This window comes from Equus caballus, chromosome 4, assembly GCF_041296265.1.
Source record: "Equus caballus isolate H_3958 breed thoroughbred chromosome 4, TB-T2T, whole genome shotgun sequence".
NCBI classification, from domain to species: Eukaryota; Metazoa; Chordata; class Mammalia; order Perissodactyla; family Equidae; genus Equus; species Equus caballus.
In genome coordinates this window covers 57,698,347-57,722,312 of record NC_091687.1, presented here as the reverse complement: position 1 = coordinate 57,722,312, position 23,966 = coordinate 57,698,347, and the positions used below count along the sequence as shown (strand labels likewise).

Here is a 23,966-nt window from a genome sequence, read left to right as displayed (position 1 = left end):
GGGCAGCCTCTCCTCCTTGCTGCTCAGCTGAAGGTAAATAGAGACAATGGCAAGACGGTCAACACTGGGACCAGCTTCTGTGTCTGTTTCCTTTTGCTGCCTCTTCCTCATTCCTTCCTCAGCCCCAACCTAAACTCGAGGGCAACCCCTCCTCCACTTTTAGTAGCTAAAAGCCCTCCAGCTTTCTACTTCCTCTAGAAAAGCTGGACTTTTCGATTGATTTTATTTCAACTAAAACTCATTCACTTTCACATGCTGTCAACTAACCACTTGCATCTCTAGCCTTTCTCCTCTTAATTGTCTGAGAAGGACGACTCCTTGGTGGAGCATGTTGTGACACGCTATGAGTGACTGCTGAGCTCCATCATCCTGATTCCTTAAACTCAGAAGCTAAGACCTTTTCCCTCTATCAGGAGATAAGCAAATGGAAGCACCATACGGAAATACACTGTGCCTGCGGGAACGTGGGGTCGTAGATATTTGCCCCTTTAAGACCCAGCAGTGCCTTCTATTACCTAATATTAAGCCTATTTCTCACAGGCACCTTTCCGAATGCCAATATTTACAGTCTATTAAAATTGTCAGTTTGGTGCCATCTGTCTCATCACTGCAATTTGGGGGATTTCTCAAAAGACAAGCTGGCAGATTTCCTCTGATGTAGATTTGGGCTGATGCCACTGAAGGATATTTCTTGATGCAAACATTAAACATTTCTGACCATACATATTCTTGATCTTGCCATGGTAGAGAATGCATTGTGGCCTCAATTTCCACAGTAGTGGTTTTCTAGTAGCCACATCAAAACAAGAAAAAATAAACAAGTGAAATTAATTTTAATGTATTTTATTTGACCTAGTATATCCAAGATATTTTCACTTCAACATGTAATTAATACAAAAATTATTAAAGAGCTATTTTACATTCTTTTCCTCATAGCAACTGAAATCAGGCGGGTATGTATATTTACAGAATACCTAAATTTGAAATTTTCATCAGAAATACTTGATTTGTATTTAAATTTCATAAAATATACAATTGCAAAAGTAGATTCACACACTCAAGTTGTTTGGGAAAATAAACTTATGTTTTCCCAAAATGGAATCAACTGTAAGTTTTAAAATTTAAATCAAGTAAAATTTATTGAAGTTAAAATTCAGTTCCTCAGTCGCCACATTTCAAGTGCTCCATAGCTAGCCAGATGTGGCTCACAGCGACCCCAGTAAACAACACAAACCTAGGTGATCACAGTGAAAGTCCGCCTGTCTTTAGTAAAGCTCCATCATGGAGAAGCTTTCACTAATCATCACGTAGGGAGTGAGGGAAGAGAAAACGTGCAACCTCTTCCAGGACAAAAAGATCTTTCCAGCCACTACGAATCAGTGGCTAAAAACATCTTGACTACACAAAGTTGTCAGCTATTTTTAGGCACTGTATAACAACCTGGAAGGGCACAGAGGAGTCAACTGATGGCATTCCATCTGACTTTAACCACCACACTAATTCATTTGAAAAATACAAAAGGACGTTTTTTTGGGGGGGGGGGGGAATCAAAGAATGTTAATATTGAATCATGTGCAACTGCAAGCCAGTTTCAAATAACTATTGCACCATGCCAATTAATCCTGCAAGGACACCTTTAAGGTTATGTTTCCATAAGCAACTACCAGAGACTTTTTACTTCTGAAGTTAAGCAGTGCCCATATCCACAGTCCTTTAGATAATCCATGCCATGGGGGGGTCAGGGTGAATTTTGGGAGGAAAATCTTCAAAACTTGACCTTACACAAGCTTACCAACAGCTAATAATTAATAGTCACTGAAGGCGTTCTCCTAGACACATCGAGTTCATCACTCTGGCATTCCAACTCAAGTGTCCTCACTTGGGAATTTCTGCTGACAGAATGGCGGTTGTAGTCATATCAGACCTCCCTGGCTGAGGAGTTCAGGCTGATCCAACGCCACAATTAACTGCAGAAACTCCCACTTTGACCAACACTCTTAAATTGAGTGCCGGTGGGTGGAGGAGGGGCGCCTGGTAGAATTCAAGTCATTCATGAGATGTCAACATGAGTTATCTGCCCACAAAGGGTAGCTTTCCCGGGGAAATTGCATTGTTATTCCACAAGCTGCAGTTGCCATGTTATCTTGGTCACACTACAGGGAGCACATTCAGGAACTGTTAGCACAAAAGGCAGAGACTGAAAAGCTGTGTGTGGTGGGCCGAAACTGATTCCAATATTGAAAAGAAGGTGAGAGAGTGTAGCAGGGCCGGGCCATTTGGCATAACTGCCAAAAGCATGAACTATTCCATAGTAAGCAACCAAGAATTCAGAGTACGCCTTGATTTTGCAGAACGACTTCAAGGAAAGAAGCTCACTGTGGCTGTAGATGACTCAAATTCCCTTAGCAACTTCTCAATCCTCTGCCCCAACAAGTCACTCCTGGGTGGTTACTTGCACCAAAAAGGCAGCTAAACATGTTTTCTAATAATAGACCTTTAGTAACAGTGTGATAGCATTTTATGTGAATTTGAATTGTTGAAAGTTTAATTAATGGAACAAATCTCAATGAAACCACACTTTGAGCACAACTGAGATATATAAATCTCAAAATTTAAAAATATATCAAAAATCTAATCATTTCAAAGCTGGCAGGTCAGGAGAACTATAAACCGCATTTATTTACACTGTAGCCACATGGCCAGACCCACTTAGCTGGTAAGCAGAAATACCCAGCTCCTTTTGTTAGCATGGTGTAGACACCCCTGTTGCTGGCATTAATGAGCACAGCTAGGAGCAATTTTGGAGATCTCTGTGCTGTGACCTTAACATTCAGGCCTCATTATAATTTAAAATGGTTTTAATGTCTTATATAATGTAGGCATTCATTAAGGGAGTGGTAGTAGTACTGGCACTCAGAAATGTACCTGAAATTTGGAGACTTAGAACTTACGATTAAAATACTAAGAATGAGGTAGGCGAGGGGACTACTACAAGGTCACACTGGCATTAGAGAAGGGGACACTCTAAAATACTGAAGTGATGCTATGAAAATAAAAAGAATGACTTAACTGGTACACTTCTGAAGTTTATATATTAAAAAAACTCATCCTGTAAATTAGGAAGGATAATGAAAAAAAAAGTTGGCATCAGGGATGCATGAACCTGTGAGCCAACATGTTGTCTAGCTAAGGCATGAAGCATTGACGATTTGAAAGGAGGTAAAGGGAATTGGTGACAAGGAAATGTTGAATGATCTGTTCTCACGCACCAACCTAGGACTTCACTTAAGGACAAAGAGGCATTGGGTATGTGCCTGTTCTAAAGACAGCACGCAGGGGTTAGGACAGGTTGGTCCCTCCAGGGCTTGGTAAGACACATCTCAACCCCTTATGCTCATCTACCTCCTGACTGCCCTGCTATGGAAAGTACCATAGAGGGAAGAGAGGAGAGATGGCCATTCTCAGCTCAGAGGGGGATCTTATTGCTTTTCCTCACTCCTTGTGGGGAAGGTGAAGGAATGTTCTCCCAACCTCCACCCTTAAGTTATCAAGTGTGAAGAGTTGGAGAATCATCATTGAAACCATGGGTGCCTGCGGGAAGTGAATCTGTGATGTGTCCCTTGTTTGGACATCTGCTTAGGTGGAAAAAGGAGGCAGAAGATGGAATCAGATAGCTGATTACACTGCCCAGGGTAAGAAGTGGAAAAGATGAGAGAGTGGGCTCTGCAATTTATCTCCTGTGGGAGGTTCCCCTTATGCCCCGAGGACTTGCACACGTGTTCCACAAGAGATCCAACGTGAGGATGTTCATTGTTGAGAGTGAAGATCACCAGTCACTGCCGGCCAGAGAAGCAGGAACAAGCACTAAGAAAGGGCAAGGACTGACAGATGACACCCCTACGCCCTCTCCATGAGAAATGTGTAGGGACAAGGACTAAAAGAATTGACTCCTGCCCAACTCCAACTTAATTATGTGACAGCCTGGCCTTAACACAGAGGTGGATTGGAATTTTAAACTAGACCTTGTTGAGTTGCTTTTGGTTTATTTATTTATTAATAAGAAAAATGAACCAGGGTGTTACAATACCTACCCAAGACGTTACAAAAGGGTCTGCTACTCAGTGCAAAGAAATTCAGCAGTGGGGCACATTAGAGATTAATAACTGTAGAAAAATAACACTGTTTCATGTCTACATTCTGCATAATTAACACTATTCAATAAATCAGTCACGTGTTTATTCTATTTAAAGAATATAATTAAAAGAAAAAGAATGTTATTTTAGTTACAGATTTATGCATCTCTCTTCTAATCTATATATTGAATACTCAGAATTGTAAGTATTTCGTATTTGAGAGTCTGTAGGCACATGTACCTGGAATAGAATAAGACACTATCTCATACAATCACCCCCAGCAGAGGGCCCAGTGCCTGCCGGTCATGAGGATGTCCCCAGATTACTGAAGCATAAGTCTGGTTATGACTGCTGTGTTTGTAGCTGGTGAAAAAACAAAAACAAAAACCCACACCCAAAGCATCCATTTGTGGGTTACATAAATGAGAGATGGCTATACTGGGTTCTGGTCAATCTAATCAGAGGGATTCTATTTACAAAGTCATCTGGGAGTGAGCATGAATATACGAAACAGTACCTGAGTGGTGACCCTGAAAACATCGCCCATGTTGACTAATGACTCTGTTATTAATAGCAAGACTGCACTCGTATTATCAACAGCAAGAATAGCCATCCAACCAAATTATGTTCAAAGAGAAATGACGAATGAAAGAGAAAAAAATCAAGATAAATACTATGCCCAATAAAACAGCAGAATTTAGGAAACTGTAGTATGAAGAGACACATACTACAAAAATGATGGCATAAAAATATCTAGGGAAGGAACATGGACACAAATCCACAACGACAAAGCACAACCTTCAGCTGTGAAGTAATCTTACACACAGTCGACTGTAGGAGCAAGCGCCTGTGTCAGCTGTAACAACTGTACCATCTAAATGGACGTGAACAAACAAATAGATGTAAGTGAAAGGCGACATCCTCTAAATGATTAAAGGCAGCAGGGTTTTGGGATTTGTACAAAGTTTGTCTCTGATCTGAGCTCGTAGATTACAAAATGTAACAGCTGCTTTTATTTGCTTCATATATTGTCATAGGCGGTATGTTATTTTTGTACAGGTAGGGGAAAATTAGAGGGTTAGGTAGAGGATGAGCTTGAAATTATACCAGTCTACGTCTGAGAGCTCTGAAGACTAGTCCAACTTATTAATTACGAAGGTTACTCTGGAGTCAAGGTTGTAGCAAGGAGACATCAGCCATGATCTTGTTCCCAGTGACCTGCTCACCCCTAGGAAAGCAAACCAGGCAAGGCATGCTCCAGCCCTCGCCCCAGAATTCTAGGGGATTTGGAGCCAATGTTTCTTCCATTCCTTCTTGCAGGGCCCCAAGCCGTGTACATTTGATATCTTTTCCCTTTACTGAGAACCAGGCGGTTACTTTTCTAGTTCCTTTTGTAGCGCCTCTGACATCCCTCTGTTGCTGAATTAGGAGTTTTTATTGCAGATTTTCTAGCTTCTGGAACACGTGACACGGTAGGTGGCATTTGACAATGATAGAGAAACTGACATTTTCTAGCTAATATAGTATAATATGAGACTTTCAAAAAGTATTACCTGTTTAGGCTGAGCTCCCTTTGAGAGAATGTCAAGTAAGTCTGCGGAAGAGATGAAATAGAAGCGCGGAAAAGCCACACGCTTGGTTTCCAGGTATTCAGCAAGAGCTTTTTCACAAAGAGAAAGCCTACATGAATGAAAAATCTTTTTAAGCATATCTTGTGCATTCAGTTATTAAAACATCAACAAAACAAAATCCAGCTCCTCTCATCTGTCCATTCATTACAGTAAGCTCACTGTTTAACAGGCAGCCTCTCTCCTCTCTGACTCCATCATTTTGCTTGTGACTAATATATAAGTCATGCCAAGTGGGAGGAGATCTCACACACACACACACACACACCATTAGTTGAGGCTAAATATAGCTCAGACTTCAGTTGATGTCACTCATCACTTTTCTTAATGACACTCCTAATCAGCAGGGAGAAGACTAGGTTTGGCATCACTCAACCTGAGCACAAAATGCATTAGTTAAGATGTAATTGGGTTAAGGTCTTCCTTTTCCCACTGAATGTCTACAAAACACAAGTGGCTTCAAGTCTCTCTGGTGTTCAGAGGAGTCATGAGATCCAGAATCCTTTCTACTTTATCGTTCTAAGCAGAGCAGAGATGACCCACAGGCAGAGCCTCAAAACACTCAAAGATCACTGACTATGAAATAATTAACTCCTGTGGAAATTCACCCTTTAAAAATTATGGCCAACTTTATCTCAGAAAAACTTCCAGATTATGAAATAATTTTGCTTATATATGTTTTTATCTAGCGCTCTCCTCTACCTTGCCATAAAAAGTGATCGCAATTCTGCATGAAGTTCTTCTTTCAGTGGCTTACCTGCCCATTTTTAATCAAAAGCCAGAAGTCTTATGACACTAGCTGTTGTAGAATTATGTGCGAAAATTACAACTGGCTCTTAAGATAAGGATTTCAAAAGTACAAACATGCTCTCTAAAGATAATTTCTAGGATAATTAAACAAAATAAAGGACTTAAAATAACAGTACAATTCCAGTTCCCAGTCTATCGTAGATGCTTAATAAATATTTGCAGGATAGCTTGATAAAACCATTGTTGATTCCTTTGACCATAAGATATTCTCATTTTACTATTATGATAGTCCTTTTGGAAAACAGAAATATATTTGGATTTATTTACATTAGCTCACAATATTTATGCACCACCTAATATTTACCAGGCCACTAGACAACCATGAGTAAAATTATAAAATAATTTAGTAGAGGTTGTACCTACAATAACATGATGTTAGATACTATTAGGGACTTGAAAGAAATCTCATAAAATTATAACAAATTGATCACTTTATAGTTTTATTCTTACCTGTACTGTAAATCTTTAAGTTTTTCATAGAGATTAGGTCTGCATGTTGCTTCTATAACATTCTTTATTTTAGCTGTCTTGAACATTAACTCCTGTGTGAAAGTACAACATGGAGCCACTGATGTTAGAAATGAAATTTTCATCCATTTTGGGAATTAAAAAACGAACAACAAACAAACTACGAGAAAGCAGAGTTAAAGACATCTAACACCATGTCTGTTCACTTCTGTTTTTAAACTTTTAGATGAAGACCAAAAACAAAGTATAACCACATAGTTTTTATCAAAATAAATTCGACGGGCATAACCACCATCCTGGGTCCACATAGAATTTCTCTCTTCTAAACCAAACAAAAAAAAGAATAAAGAGAGAGAGAGAACCCAGAATCTTAAAGAGTACGTTCACTTATGAAGATGAGATGAATACTAAACAATCTATCTGTTCTTTCCTGCTTAACAGTCAAACAAAATAGAATTCCTCTGGGTGTTCTGCTTTAGACAGAAAGGAGAAAATATTTAATCCCCATTTCTATATAAAAAGCTATAGTCATTATTCTTTGCTGAAAGTCTCTCATATCATTTATCACTAGTATGTGTACATCTCCATGGGTTCTCTATGGCTCTTAGGAAACAAACAAACAAATAACTGATAGTATTACTTTGTTACTGGCTTTTCCTCCTCAGTTTTTCCCTAATGAAGATGACTCTACCCACCTGCAGGCTTGGGCAATCTACGGCCCATGGGAAACATCTGGCTGCTGCCTGTTTTTGTACAGCCCGAAGCTAAGAATGGTTTTTACATTTTTAACTGGTTGGAAAAAAATCAAAAGCAGTATAATATTTTGTGACATAGGAAAATTCTATGAAATTCAAGTTTCAGTGTCTATAAACAAAGTTTTATCGGAGCAGAGCCACACCCACTTGTTATGCAGTGTCTAAGTTTCCTTTTCCACTACAGTGGCAGCACTGAATTGTGACAGAGACCATATAAAACTGCAAGTCTAAAAATATTTACTATCTGACCCTTCACAGAACAAGTTTCCTGACCCCCATTTCCTGAAATGCAAAAATACATTATCATAAATACAATACCCCAAATCATGTCTCTTTACAAGATTTTCATATTGTTTGGAAAACCTTGCTAAGATAGAAAACTGTCTTCTACAAACCTTAAATTCAGCATCTACTCCATCGAACCTTCTAGCATCTTTCACAAGCTGGATTCGAATATCTTCTGAACAAGCAAAGATGCTTTCCAGGTGAGACCAAGTTCGCTGGACTTCCATCCAAGTAAAGATGACTGAATCTGCTATGTTTAGTTTATTTTGCCAGCTTAGGACTTGCTCAATGAAATATTCCACATACTTGCTTTGAAGCAGAGTCTGCAACTGAACCTGAAAGAAAGGCAAACAATTTTAAGCAACAGCTAAAGGGGTAAGTACTGCGAGAGAAGAACCATACCTATTCTGTTCATTGCTGAATTCCTAGGCCCTAGCATGGAATACGTGGAACAGGCAGTCAGTAAGTACTGGCTAAATGAGTGAATTAAAGGCATTAAATATTCATATTAATATTTTTTCCAAAAGAGAAAAGATAAATATAAGCAACTGCATTTAATACTAATGCCTACAAGACGACTATGCATCTCTTTGTAGGCAGAAAAAAGTATTGTGAGCCAGGACGCAGCTTTAGGAATTACACTTCATTCTTTCATCCTCTCTCACTCTCCCTCATCCTGGCCTACTAATCATTCCAACAGTGTGGGTCTTTTTTTCTTTTTCCACAAATGAAAAAATATAATAAACTTCCCTCCAGCTTCCATTTCCTGCCCCTTCAGTTTACCACCAAGCTTTGCAGCTCTCTCAGCACCGACGCTTGCTCCCACACCATGCAGTGTGGCCAGCACTTACCACCATTCTCACACTGACATCTCAGAAAGTCATGGAGTAGAATAGCCTTTCCTCATTCGCCTCCAACTCCAAGTATTTAATTCATTTGACTCTTCTTTTTTTCCCCCAGCTTTATTGAGGTATTATTGACATATAATATTTGATAAGTTTAAGGTGTACAACATGGTGATCTGATACACATACATCGTGAAATGGTTATCACAATAAGGTTAGTTAACACCTCCATCCCCACGCAATTACCTTTTTAGTGTGTGTATGGTGATAACATTTAAGATCTACTCGCTTAAGCTTCAAGTATATAATACAGTATTGTTACAGGCACCGTGCTGTACATTAGATCCTCAGAACTTCTTCATCTTATACCTGGAACTTTATACCCTTTGACCAACATCTCCTCACCTACCCCACTCCCCAGCCCCAAGCAATCACGATTCTACTCTTGTTTCTTTGAGTTCAGCTTTGAGTTCCATATACAGTGAGAACATACACTATTTGTCCTTCTCTGACTTACCTCACTTAGCTTAATGCCCTCAAGATCCATCCACGTTAGCGCAAAAGGCAGAATTTCCTTCTTTTTTATGGCTGAATAAAAGGTGTATATATACCACCTTTTTCTATTCATTCATCCATCAATGGACACTTACGTTGTTTCCATGACATGTGACTCTTCTTTAGGGGAAAAACTTATCCCATAGGTTCTATCATATGGCAATATCCCTTTTCTACTATTTTGCTGACCACTCTCTCTGTGTCTCCTTTATGTCTCCACCTCTTGTTCACCAAATGCAGCCTTTTCCGAGGCTCTATTCTCAGTCGACCTATCTTCTTTACCTCTCATTATCTAGCTTATCAATTGTCAAGATACCAACAATGACCTCCCAACCTACAGTTCTAGACTGAACCTCCATGCTGAGCTCTGGGTCTGACTTTCCACCTTTACATAAATGTCCCTCACTCTAAAATAATAGAGAGCTTTCTCTCTAGCTCAGATTCTTTTCCTAAGTGCCTTATATCTAATAATAACAACACTACTGTTATTATTTCCTCTGAATAGTTTCTATCTTTTATCTTTCTTATCTCTCATGTCCAAAGAGAGGCCAACTCACAACCTTAGAATTCAAGACCATATATGCTGTGCTCTGGACTGTCTCTCCAGCCTTATTTTTTATTATTCCCAGAAAGAAAAAGCTATATTCTAAGGAAGGTACTTTCTGGCATTCCAAGATGCTACCAACATTGCCTCCATTGCCTGTAACCCGCTTTTCTGACCGCCATTCTTTGTTGAACAAAGTTCAGCACAAGCAGCATCACCTTACAAGGCCCTCCCTGAGTCCTTCACCCTCCCCATCAAGAGCCTCTGCCTCTTCTTAGACCCTTGGAGCCCTTCTACCTGTCTCCCTGCTCAATGCAACCTCCTTGAGAACAAGTGTTCATACCTTTTGATCCCACAGGGTACCAGGCCTGGAGCTAGGTACAAGCAGACACCCAATGAACGAATAAATAAATTTTAAGTATTGCAACTTGGAAAATGTCTAAAATCATAAAAGAGAAAAATCTGTAATAAAAATATCGATCTTACTTGGTTGTGCTCTAGAGTTTCAAAAAGTTGTTCGTCAGACTTTAGTAATGGAATGCCCGTCCGATAGTGAACTTCATAAGAGAACTCCATGGTTTCCCAGGTCTGACTGATTTCTGCAATAACCTAGTAAACGGCATTAAGTTATGTGCACAGAAGTTTAACTTAGGGCCAATATCCAGGCTATGAATCTGGAATTTAAGAAACTTTTTACAATTTTCTAAAAAACAGTGATATCAAATATTATAGGCCTAATTTTTTTTCCTCCAAATAATTTACGGTGATGAGGTTTAGAGAATGGATTCCATTACATAAAAGGAAGAAGCATCCCACCAGTATCAAATTTCCTCTGGATCCAAGTTTCAGATCCTTCACTGAAACAGAATGCTAGAGCAGGAAGGGACTTCAAAGGCACAGCTTTGACAGACATCTACGAATCAGCTCGAGGAACAGACAGTGCTCTGAACACCTGAATGCGAAGCCTAGTCCCCGTGTGAAGCAGGGTAAGTTAACTACCTCTCCGTACCTCAGTTTCCTCATCCGCAAAATAGGAATAAAATTACCTACCACAGAGAACCAACGACTTAATAACAACAAGGCGCTTGGAGCAGTGCTTGCTACAAAGTAAATGAAAAAAGTTTTCCGCTGTCATCATCAACTGGGCCAACCCTCTTGGTTTACACATTTACTGTGACTTAGAAGGATTCAGTTTCCTGCCCAAGTCGCACACTAACCAGCGGCAGAGAACAAACTGGGACCCCTGTGTCTCCACCCCCAGGCCTGAGGCCTTCTGAGTCTGCTTAGGTGCTAGTGCACAGGAGGAGGCCCGCGGACTCCACACCTTTTCAGTTCCCAGTTCTTTCACCGCTTTGTCCACAATGCTTCGGACATCCTCTTCCACTTGGTGCAACCGCAGTGCTAACAAATCGGCCAAAGTTGTGGCTTCGTTGATTGAAAATTTGACCTAATTAGGAAGAAAAAAGGGCAGAATTTATATTCTACATATATTAATGCTTCCTTTTACCTAATGGCCAGAGGAATGAATCATAGCCAAATAGAGTGAAGTCAGCTGCTGAGTCCATCTCGTCCATCTCGTTCTGAAAGGTGGGGACAATCAAAGCTATTGCTTCTTACCTCACAATGACTGAGGCATCACCCACCAGAAGGGGAGGCCAAGGCTGAGGCCACATTCACACGACACTAGTTTCTTTTGTTTCATATCCTTCCTTTGTCAGCTCATTTCTTATCTCCTTGCCACAAGACCCATTTTTAAAGAGAACCACATTGTTCATTTATTATAATTTGGTTGAAATCCCAGGAATCAGGGAGTAGCTCATTTGTCTTTTCTTCCTAACGTACTCTATTCACTGAACAGAATTCCCAGTTGTTCCGTGATTTAACCTAGTTTTAGCACTAATTTAATCTTAGTTCTTTGGCAAAAACTCTTCTTACTCATAGTGTCATTATTCATATTTACCACAGGAAAAAATAATTCATATTGATCTCCCCGCCATCTTGTTGACTCCCCCGCCCCACCAACCCCAGTAATAGCTAAGAAGCTCTCAGCTCTTGCTAAGTGCCCAAACTCATCCATGTCCCTCACTAAAGAAGAGCTGACCCCTCCTTGTGGCGGCAGGAAAGCCATTTCCTTTCTCACTGCTGCTAAGAATATCCAGTCCCCGCTTCTTTGAGGCTGCAGTGCTCCCTGGCTCTCCCCAACCTGTAACACTGCTTGTTGCCATCTGCCTCTCTGCGTGGGGTGACTCCATATCCCTGTTGGCCCGGGACTGAGAGATGCAAGACTTTCAGGGTTAAAACGTGGAAAATCCAGAGCAAACCAGATGAGCTGGTCTCCTATCTCTGCATCGCTTTTGACCTCGCTCCAGAGCTGATAGGGACCAGGCAGCCAGCTCTGTCTTAGAGAAAGAATGAGCCGGGATGCATCATGGGGCCACTCTGATTAGTTATGCAGTTGGTGCCTGAACATAGACACTCAGCCCTGGTGACAACTGGAGGTTGAATCTAGCAGCTGCTCTGATGCCCCGGGACAGCCTGGAGGAAGTGCTTCTTCTAAAATGATCTGCCAGAGAAGGTGCCTTTTTCTAGCTTGCAGAAAGGCATGATACAGGCTAGAGACTGCAGTGAGGAGAAATTTCATTGGAGGAAACGTGAGGAGGGAGCAAGAGTGGGGCACACAGTCTGCTGCATACTGAGAGAGTCAATAAAACTTTTCTGGATGAATAAATTAATCCATTACAAAGTCTAAATATACAATGTCTAAGAGGCTCTGTGGAAAGTATTATAACGATAGCAGGTTCAAGGACCATTTATTGAGCCCTTACTACATGCTAGGTCTCTCTCTGTTTAGAATTTTACCTCTAACTTATTTACTAACCATGCCTGGGAAGGATTATAGCACTGTTTTTATTTCATAGAAGGGGCATTTAAGATATGGAGAGCAGGGAACTTGCCCAAGATCCCAGGGTTAATAAGTGTTAGGGTTGGACCAATAAAGTTCAGGACATCCCCACTTCACCAAGCAACCCCTTTCCTCTGTTTCTCCACTCTTCAAACTTGGTCTTCAAATCATGAGAGCCTTTCTGCACAATGTGTGCCTTGAGAAAACACACACATCAAACTGCCTTTTACCTATTTTAAACTCATAAAGGTCACCTTCCCTGACAAATAAAGTCTAAGCTTGGTATATTTGCTCTTGAATGGATGTAGAAAGTCAAGAAAATATAACCTCAAGTGGCATGGAGGCATGAGAAAAATCATTTTATATTTTGCAATAAACTCAAACCCATCAAAAGAATCCACACCACTATTAAATGAATGGGGCGGGGGGATCATGATTCCAGAATTCTCTCTCTTCCTCAATTCATTTCTATACCCTCTGATCGTCTCCACAATAGTAAGATTCTTTGCAGCCATGTTATACCCTATAAAATGCCTTCATATGATCTCACTTGATCCTTACAAGATCCTCTGATGTACGAGAGCAGATCGCATCCCTTTCATTTTAACAGTAAAAAACAATAAAACGGAGGTGGTCTTAGTGAGTTCAGGCTGCTATAACAGAATACCATAGACTGGGTGGCTGAAACAACAAATATTTATTTCTCACAGTTCTGGAGGCCGGAAGTTTGAGAGCATAGTGCCAGCGTGATCAAGTTCTCAGTGAAGGCCTCTTCTTGGTTTACAAACGTCTGTCTTCTTGTTGTATCCTCACATGTCTGAGAGTGGAAAGCTCTGGTCTTTTCATCCCCTTATAAGGGCCCCGGTCCCATTCACAGGGCTCCACTCTCATGACCTAATTATCTCCCAAAGGCCCCACCTCCAAACACCATCACACTGGGAATTTAGGCTTCAACTTATGAATTTTAGGGGAACGTTGAGTCCATAGCAGGGGGGTAAAACTAGGATCTTTGCAGGTTCAGTCTGAGGATCCCATCTCAAGGAGCTCGACCTCTCCCATTTGACCAGAGACCCCTTCACAAATCCCACTTCATCCCAGATGAATGATGTAAACCAAGGAACAACACCTCACAGTCACAAGAACATTCGACTAATGAGACCCGGGAAACTCACCCCAACAGCCTTCATCAGCTGGTGCCAATGCCTGTCTCTGAGGGCAGGGCTCTGTAACTCTGCGACGGCTCTCAGTGAGGTCATCATGTCCTTCACCATGCCTTCCAGGCCTGCATAAGCATCCCAGACACGGACTTCCTTGTCTAGTGACCAGATTTCCTAAAGAAAAGTGAAAAAAAAAAAACAAAATACAGATTCCCAGATAGAATACATTTTATAATTTGCCTCCTTTGAAAGCATCAATATATATTTCCTTGGGTTAGGGAAGAGAATAAAAGCATTTAAGCTGCTAGATTAAGGACTGAAACCAGAGACACTGAAAAGGACCCACTCACTCTCACACACATTACGAATCCACTACGTACAAGCTGCTCGTGTACACTGGTTTCTTATTCACAGGCTCTAACTTGGATGTCCCTTGAGGAAACCCATGGGACAGTAAATGTAATAGAGTTTACAGGAAATGTACACTCAATCAAGAGTGTTTCCTCTAGAAACATAACTAAGTGGAAAACTGAGATTATCTGGATTACTAAGACCTTCCTCTGAAGCCCTGATTTCAAATGGTAGCCTTGAAACGTCGGTTACCTTTGAGTTATTGTTCCTTAGAACTTAAATATTTCATTTGAAGACATGTCAAATAGGGCTCTTGACTTGGCTGTCTTCTTGGCTCATGGAACATCAAGAATGTGAATGAGGAAACCCATAATAAAACAACAATCTTAGCAGAAAGAAAAGGACAAAGCCACTTGTTTAAAAAAATAAAAGAGCTTCAGCTGAGAGTGTGGGTCAAACTGTCTCTCTGAAGTGGGATAATCCGATGTTGAGGAGATAAGTAGGGAATGAGCACAGAAACGAGACACGGTGACCTCATGACACCCAAAAGAATGATGGGACTTCTTAGTTAGGGTCCGTGGGACCACAGCATTATGAGAGAAAAAACTGGGAAGAGCTGGTAGGACTTGAGCATGGAACTGAGTCGGGGCAAGGATGTTCTGAGGTGAGAAGAAGGCCAAAGACTCTGCCACTTTTTAACTGTCTTTCACGGCGAGGCATTTTGGCTTTATCCAAAGAGGTTCTACTCCTTTCAGAGGGCATATGGCTGTAAGGACTATACCTCAAAGCACCAGGTTCCAACAAGCCCAGGTCTGTTATCTTGAGCTCCCTTGGGATACAGAGTAAGCACTTAGAACAAAGATCATAGTATTCCATAGAAATCCACAAGAGGCATTCTCCAATTAGTCACCCCAAATTCCAGAACCAAAAGGTCCCTTTTAAGAGACAAAATGCTTATGGTTGTCAATGAAGAAATTCTAAATCTTTCATAAGCCTAAGCCCTCAGCCCTGATACTCTTCATGTTGCCCTCTATTCAGAAAGCCACAGGAAGCTCATGATTATTGTTGCCACTCATCAATTCATTAGTCCTAATATGCTTTTATCCACTCATTCACAGAAAGGCAGGCTTGATTAGAAGTGCAACTGGCTGAGAGTGAAAAAAATACTGCTCATATCATCCTGTTGGAAGTAAATAAGGACACACAGCCCGAAATACCCGTTACTAGGTTAGGGAAGATGGAAGGAGGTGGTGCCGAGAAAGATAAATTGTTGTAATAGACAGTTATGGAACTTGCCTTGGCAAACCTTCTGAGCTCTACATCCATCTGTTCCACATTAATCTGTCTCCACTGGGTTTTAGTCCAATTATCAATGCTTGTCTGAAAACGTACGAGCAGATAAAAGCGTCAACAACATTTGGTGAAAGCAAGTCTCCTCAGCAAAATATACAAACTGATGATACAGGGACTCTCTCATGCAGTGGGAAGTCAATTACTTAAATATTAACTGCACTTGTCAAAACTTCCCTATCACCAAAACAAAAAAGTTGTCAGGACCTGTCAAATTTAAGGCTAAAACATTATGATATATTAATTTCTAGTAGCAATGACAAATTCCATACACACACCATCATTATCATTGAACCCTGAGTACTTTGAATGAATTGATAAGTATATTACCATTAAATACCAGCTTGTAATTCTACATATAACATAAAATAAGCTTTCATAAGACAATCTTCATCCATTATAAACAAAACTCTCATTATTTCCTTGACCATATTCTATGTCTTGATAATATATTTCTATATGGCTTTCAACTAACTTCAAAGAAAATTATATATAATGCATGCCACAGTATGCCTTGTTCCCTAGAACTTATTTTTATCAAGTTTGTAACTTAATTAACAATATATAAATTAACTATTTTTAGTCAGGTCCATTTATATATGCACACACGCATAAGTACAAGCATAGGTGAATACATGAGTTCATATGCATAGGTGACTCATCTATTAATTTTTATTTATATCCTACATAATCCTCAAAAAAGATTTGAAGCAGTCAACTCATTATACCAAGTTTCACTCAGAACTAGAAACAAGAACAACGGATAGTTCCAGAAAAGAACCTTCTATTAATAGAGATACAAACTTGAATTCTAGGGTAGAAAACCTAATATCCACATATTTGAAGACATCATAAAATTCAGATAGAATGGTAACTAACAGTTGCATACTTATACAAAAGAACTACTAAAAGGAAAAAAAAATGCATGCTTTCAGAGAGCAGTATCTTACTCTAACGTGAATAATGACATCCCAGAGGCCCTTGAGCAGTTCCACTTCTTTGCGACACCGCTTCATTTGTTTGTACTCTGGAAGAGCCACTTCAAAAAGATGAGTAGATTCTTGCATCTGCAACATTTCTTCTTCTAACACCTCAAGCTCTTGATTTGCCTAAGGAGCAAACACACACACACGAACACCCTCATCCAACAAACTGCCAAAGGAAGAGAAGCTACACAGTTCTCTAGCTCTGGTTATGTCAACATTCACAGCTTTGAGTTTAAAAAGAAAATGAAAAGAAATCTGCAGTATAATTACTGGTAAAATGTAGAAGGCTCTAGTGGCAAACTCATGGCCACTCAAAAAGTGAGAGCAGTCTGTTAATACATACGAGAATCTTATCAATACTCTCCCTCTACATATTTCAGCAAAATTCACTCTGGCATCAGATTTCTACGAATAGTTTTTCCTCTTGAATTTCACTGTACACCTGGGGACTTTGCTGGAGAACAAAGGATGAGACTCTAGAAGCTTCCATGTAAGAATAAATCACTTTTTTTAAAAAAAGAACTTTCAGATTTAAAAAATATCCTAGAGATTATCAATAGCACAAAATGTACTGAAGAGAATTTGTGAAATAGAACACCGGAGCTAAAACTACAGCACAGTATGAGAAATTTCACCATCTGATTACCTTTACTAAGACTCCCCTACCATCCTCCTATTTAGAATAGTTTGTTTTACACCAAATATAAGCCACCTCTTACTTTTAGTTTTTATTAACATAGTAGTATATTTACGTTCAAGGAGTCCAGAAGAGCCTGTAATGCAGGAGAAGCTGGAACCCTAGGTTCACTCTCAGTTCTTCTGGGTGCTATTTCTCTAACTCTCAATGACGTGCACAAGCTGCTCCTTTTCGATTTATCACGCTTAGACATCACACTAGGTTACCAGCTTTGCAAAAGAAGGATTTAACTTGGTTTTTCCACTTTGTATTTTCTCCTGTCCTCCTTTCGACAGCTAATAATTCCATTACTTTAGTTCTTCTGATTTTGCTTTTAAACACCCAATCTTTTGTTTCATCTACTTTCAACTATCTCTTAACTTCCTACCATGTAAATAAGAATATTAGTATTCTAATATTCTTTCGTTATACAAGTTACAGATTGCATTTTTACAAGTTATACCTTTATAAACAAGAACTCCTATTCTTAGTTTTACAAATGTTTTAGTATGAAAAATTCCATACACATAAAAGGGTGTGGGTGCACCCACCACCCAGCTTAGGAAATACTATGTTACTAATAATTTTTAATGGCTACCTCAAGTTTTATCCCTCTCTTCCCACTAAAAATTTATTCACCAAATTTTTATTTCTTCTGATTTTTATAACATTTTCACTACATATATATGTACTGTACTGGTAAATGCTAAACTGTTAAAGTTATGTTTTTGAAATTTATATGAATAGTTTTATACATTAAGACTTTCAATTAATATTTATTTTTGATGTGCACCTATATATTCATGAAGATATGTGTGAACTTTGTTTCCACTACTGTATACTACTACCTTGAATGAATATATTACAATTAATTTATTCTACTTCTGATGGCCATTTAGGTTATTCCTGTATTTCATCATTGGCACTAATGCTACTAGGAATTTTCATACCCCCGGCATAAATGTTTCATATTTAGAATTTTTGTTATCCTTTAATGAGTTAAAAATGTCTTCCAAGAGTTTCTATCACGAATGAATGTTGAATGATATCTAAGATTTTTTGGCATTTCCTGAGATGATCACATGATTCTCTTCGTAATCCATTAATATGATGACATATTAATTTTCTATTGGTAAATCAAATTTGTTTTCTAGAATAAACCCAACTTGTTTATAAAATGGTATAATTTGATTACGTTTTGTTTAGTACGTTTAGAGCTACATGTACATAAGAAAGACCGGCCTATAATTTTTCCTTTCTCATACTGTCCTTTTATGAAAATTAGACATGCTTCACAGAGTAATTTTTGACTGTCCATTCTTCTTCTGGTCTCTGGAATCACATGAATGAGATCTGTTTCTTGAAAGTTTCTTGGAATTCACTTGCAATGCCATCAGGGCCTGTTAGTCAATCTGTTGGAAGATTTTTAACTACTGGTTAAGTTTTTCTCTTTATTTTCCTACTGGTTAATTTTTAACAGTTATAGGACTAATCGGGTTTATATTTCTTGACAAAGTTTTAGTAAATTATATTTTAAAAAAAATTTATCCATTTAAGTTTTCAAATTTCTTGTTAATTGTACTCTTTTGAATCTTTTGAATTTCTGTCTTTCTGTACCGACATTCTCTATTTTATTCCTAAGATTGTTAATTTTGCTTATTCTTTTTTCCCTTCATCATTCCCCTAGAGGTTTATCAATATAATTAGTCTTTTCTGAGAATCAAATTTGGTTTTGTTGATGCTCTCTTTTCTTGAATTATATGCTTTGGAAGTTATTTTAGTGATGATTTATTGGTGGTTAATTTCTTCTGGTTTTGTTTATCTGAAATATATTTCATACTTGTTATTTAAATATAATTTTACACAGTAGAATTTGGAAACTATCATCCACTACCTCCGGCTTCTATTGTTGCTGATGAAAAGTCTGTTCTTGCCCAATCACCATTTCTAACAGGTGACTTGCCTTTTCTACCTGGTTGCTTTAAAGATCTCTTTGTGTTTGGTTTCTGCAGTTCACTTTGCTGCGTCTAGATGTTGACTTTGTATTCATCCTGGCTGCGATTCAGTGAATTTCCTGACTCTATTGATTCATGCTTTTATATCTCTATTGCCTGTCTAATATTCTGTTTATTCTCTCTTCCAGGTAATCTGAGTAGAAGAGTTAGATGTCATTCTAACTTCTTACTCTGTCTCAATCTACTTTATATATTTTTTATCTCCTGACACCTATGTGCTGCCTTCTAAGTGATTTCTTCCAATGTTATTTTCATTTCACTAATTCTCTTTTCAACTTTAACCCTTTAACCCATCTGCTGAGTTACATTTGTTTTTAATAATTATATTTTCCATTTCTGTAAGTTCCTGGCCCTTTTTCAAATTCAACTGATCACTGTTGATAGTCTCAAAACTGAGAACTTGCTCATTTTTTTCCATGTTATCTTTTAGATCCTTAATAAATATCTTCTACTATCTGATGTTTTATATGAGTCTCTGTGGTTTGTTCTTTCTGCTGGCTCTCAAGAATGATGATGTGCTTATTGTTTTCTTGTAAACTCTTATTTGACTGAACTTAATCTGTTGGACCTCTGAGGAGACTGGAATGGGAGCACTTTTTTCCAGAGAAGATTTGGGTTTGCTTCTACTAGGTGCTAAGAAGAGCTACTTATAACCATTTCAATTTCCTGGCCTGGAAACTCCTAAGTCACAGAAGTGCAAAATTGAACCATAATCCTTGTCAGAACCAGGCTATGTTTACAAATCCCCAGAGGATCCTTTCCCCCATGCTTTGCCCTACTCTGGGCCTTAGCAAGGACTGACGGGTAATCTCATCGGCTGCCTTTGCAGGCTGCAGAGTTTTCCCAGCCCACCCTTTTCCTGAGGGTGTAACCTCTTAAGAGCATCTCCTACCTCCCCTTGAAGTTCATCAGAAAGTTCTAGACTCCTGGTATGTTCGTTCATTTGCCCCACAGCAGCACAGGCCCCTCCGCTGCCTCTGCTTTCCATTCTAGTGTCAGCTACTCTATTTTTTTCCTGCCCTTTATAGATTTCTCTTGTTTCCTTGAGAGCTCAGCAATAGATTTAAAATTGCACATTTGTGAACATGTTTCAGCATCTGTTTTACAAAAGACGGATTTTCAAAATATCTAGTCTACCACACTCCCCAAAGCTAACACCCCTTTATTTATTTTTAATCATTTTTCCTATTACTTGCACTAATTCAACTATTCCTAGAAATATATACCCAGTTATGTTTATTCAACTGTTTACTGTATTTTTGGCTATGAAAAAACAACAGCACACAATATAACTTTACTGAGGAATCAGTTATAAAAGCAGCGATTCACTATACCATTCCCCCTGTTCCTGCAAGGAGCAAAGTTTCTGTCTTGCAGAGTGGGGGCCTTGAATACTAGGATCTACGGCACCAGCCCAGAAAAAGCAGATACAAGCCTTTGGTTGAATCTAGTTAGATAAACACTAGATATGCATGCTGAACAAGCATACAAGAAAATGACCTCAAGACAAAGGTGATCCGGCCCTACTAAATTCGAGACATCCCTCAACCCATTCTGTAAATCCAAGGAAAAAGATCTGACTACATACTGTTATAGTATAGCATGCAAATGGTAGGATTCAATAAATGATAACAGAAGTAAATGTTTACATATAGCACACTGGTTAGTCAAGTAAAAAATGTCTCCCCATCCACAATCTGCTCAGACCAACTGCAATTTAGATATAATCTTTAAAAAAACACAAGTCTATTAGCATATTCTAACCTACTCACTTTCAGTGAATACATTAACCACTTTTCTTCAGCCAAGCGAAAGAGAAGACCTTATGCTATAGAATGGTGTTTTCTGAATGGGTTTAAAGCAGTTAAAACTAAATTCAATCCAAAATTTGGAAAGAGAGGTAAAAAGCTGTGTGAGCTGTAAGTTTACACCAGTCTAAGGAGTAAAGACTATCTCCAGCATGAGTGAAATCAGGACGGCAGCCTAGAGGAGGAACTCAAAGATCCCCAGCCTCTAAATCTAAACCTCACCATGCCATTTTCTCATTTGGGCTGCTGGGTTAAGAATTCCTAGAGAAACAAAGATCGTTTTGCTAATAAAAGTTTAAAACATTTTTTCAAGCCTCATATGAATTCCTTACCTTTTTGGATCATTTGCCCATTATATTCATTCTGATAGTCAATTATAATAAATCAGTTCATTATAAACTAGGATTGAATGACTCACTAATATTTGTATCCAGAGTTAAGAATAAGTTATGGGTTTTGAGTTAAGACTAAGATATGGGTTTTCTTTACTATGGTTAAAGGTTACTATTGAAGTATCACACGGGAAACTGTAGAATGGCTAAAATTCTTGACTTTTAAAAAAATTTAGACAGCTAGAATTTTAATACTAGCTCTGTCACTTACTAACCGTGTAATCTCGAATGAGTTACTGAATTATACATGATTGTTTCTTTACCTGAAAAAAAGGAGAATAATAGAAGCTACAACACAGGGATATTGCAAGAATTGAAAGAAATAATGTAATTGCTTAACAGAGTTCTTGACATCTACTCCATCTAGTAAGTGGTTAAAAACAGTAGCTGTTCCTACTTTCATTAGTATGGTGACTTGGCTGATGATAGTGGTTTGGGGAGACATGATTTAAAACACAATATAATTTATTTGGGGAAAATTATTTATAACTAGGTTTTAAATAATTAATTCCCCCCCCCAACTGACTGCAAAACTAAGGCAAAAAATAGCAGTATCTCAGTGTCTAAATTTATTTTCTAAAGTAGCTAGTGTAACACACACAAGATAATCGAGATCAGCATTACCTTATCGAGCACTGTGTATGGATTTTCTGCATTAAAACCAAGAGGAGCATAGAGTCTGAATCTCTCTCTGAACTCTGCCTGCTTCCCCTGATGAGGGTAGGAAAAATGGAAAGTAAATCTCAAACAAATCGCTCCAATTATCCTTGTAAAATCTTTCTTAAAAAAACAACAAACAACTTAGAGCTAGCTTACATCAAACAAAATACATTTTTTCCTTATAAGAGTGACTTCTGCATTTTGAAGAGGTGAAACTTCATGTCTGACAGTTGCTGCAATCTTTTTGGTAGTTTCCCACCTTTCAGGTAATTCCTACAAAAACAAAGGCACAAATGGGAAATTACTTCAACGCCCCAAACAAAATCAACTCTACAGGATTCAATTATTCTACTCTCTTTACACTAACCCATGACATCTTTTGATTCTTAGAGAAGTTGTTTATCCCCAAAATAATTACAGTGACCAAAAGGCTCAGAGCCAGGCTGAAGTCCAGGCTGACCCCCTGACACCTCTGGATTTGTACCCTCCAAGCATAAACCACACTTGTCTTCTGGTATAAGATTATTGCAGAACAAATGAATATCTTTTCAAAATAAACACAAATTTCCAGATTGTTTTGCCATTGAGGGAATAAAATTAAGGTGCTCTGTAAATGACTTTGCTGATCTTTAACAACTGAAAATGGAGCCATTTTAGCAGTTTATAGCAAATGGGGGAAAAAAAAAAGATGCTTTGAATCTGCTGGGGCAGAGATGAAAACGTGAATCGATCTTATCCTTCACTTTCCTCCAGCTCCCAGAGCTCTGTGTGCTCTGTCTTGATGGAGAGTTTGAGCGTTTAGGTTAATTTTAAATGACCAGGATTTTTGAAGTAAGAAGAAGTAAAGGAAAAAGAAGGTCAATTCCTACTCGATGTAGGACAAAAGAAGCAATAAATAGCTCAGTAGCAACTCAACCCTGCTCTCCCTGCCTACAATGCAAATAGGACAACACAAGTTATTATTTTTTTTTTTTTGAAGAGCTGTTGTGTACAATTGCTGTTGAAAAGCATTCCTTGTGTCCAGACTAACAAAACATTGTTTCTCTGGGTCATCTCCTGGGATACTGAAATTGTTTTGTCATACAAAACCACCCACAGTGATGGGACTCCACTTGTGTAGCTGAAGTGCAAAAATCAAAGGTGGTAAAGACTATTTTGCAACCCTTGATAAATATTTGATGAATGATTCAGTAACCGCCAATTATGAAGAGGGCACTGTGCTGAGTATAAATTGTATCTGTGTGGTGGAGGTGTGCTACAAAGATAAAACACATTCTTTGACTTAAATTGTTTTATAATCTGTCAGAGCAAATGAAAGGCACACACAGTAACTATTCTACATGACAGAATGTGTTAACTTCTCACAGGTCTATGTATTATGGAACCAAAATGCTTAGGAGGCAACCTGGTGTCATGACAGGGATACCAGTCAGGCCAGGAACCGAGAGCTCTGGGCTCTAAACCTACTTGTCCTTCCATCTTGTGCTTTCGCCCTTTGCCTCATTAAAACTCTGCATCCTCATCTGTACAGTCTCACTTTGCATTTCCACCTGATCCTGTGGAACCCAAATATCGCAAGGAGTCCCTCAGGGACCATAAGTAGAAAGCCACAGAGAGGTCACATAAGTGGACTCAGGCCCCTCAAT

The 23,966-nt window shown here is 38.8% G+C and overlaps 1 protein-coding gene across 3 annotated transcripts in view; it reads right to left on the bottom strand.

Annotated features, from left to right (window-relative positions):
* Window positions 1-23,966, bottom strand: part of DNAH11 (dynein axonemal heavy chain 11) — a 295,727-nt gene that overhangs the window by 216,647 nt on the left and 55,114 nt on the right. For all 3 annotated transcript variants that reach the window (XM_070264673.1, XM_023639347.2, XM_070264674.1), the window contains exons 19-28: window positions 22,477-22,593; window positions 22,285-22,371; window positions 16,734-16,892; window positions 15,730-15,813; window positions 14,098-14,256; window positions 11,348-11,470; window positions 10,510-10,632; window positions 8,190-8,414; window positions 7,022-7,113; window positions 5,687-5,813 (exon numbers count right to left, since the gene is read on the bottom strand). In XM_070264673.1, coding sequence (XP_070120774.1) covers window positions 5,687-5,813; window positions 7,022-7,113; window positions 8,190-8,414; window positions 10,510-10,632; window positions 11,348-11,470; window positions 14,098-14,256; window positions 15,730-15,813; window positions 16,734-16,892; window positions 22,285-22,371; window positions 22,477-22,593 — 1,296 coding nt within the window. The remainder of the gene's footprint in view (window positions 1-5,686; window positions 5,814-7,021; window positions 7,114-8,189; window positions 8,415-10,509; window positions 10,633-11,347; window positions 11,471-14,097; window positions 14,257-15,729; window positions 15,814-16,733; window positions 16,893-22,284; window positions 22,372-22,476; window positions 22,594-23,966) is intronic.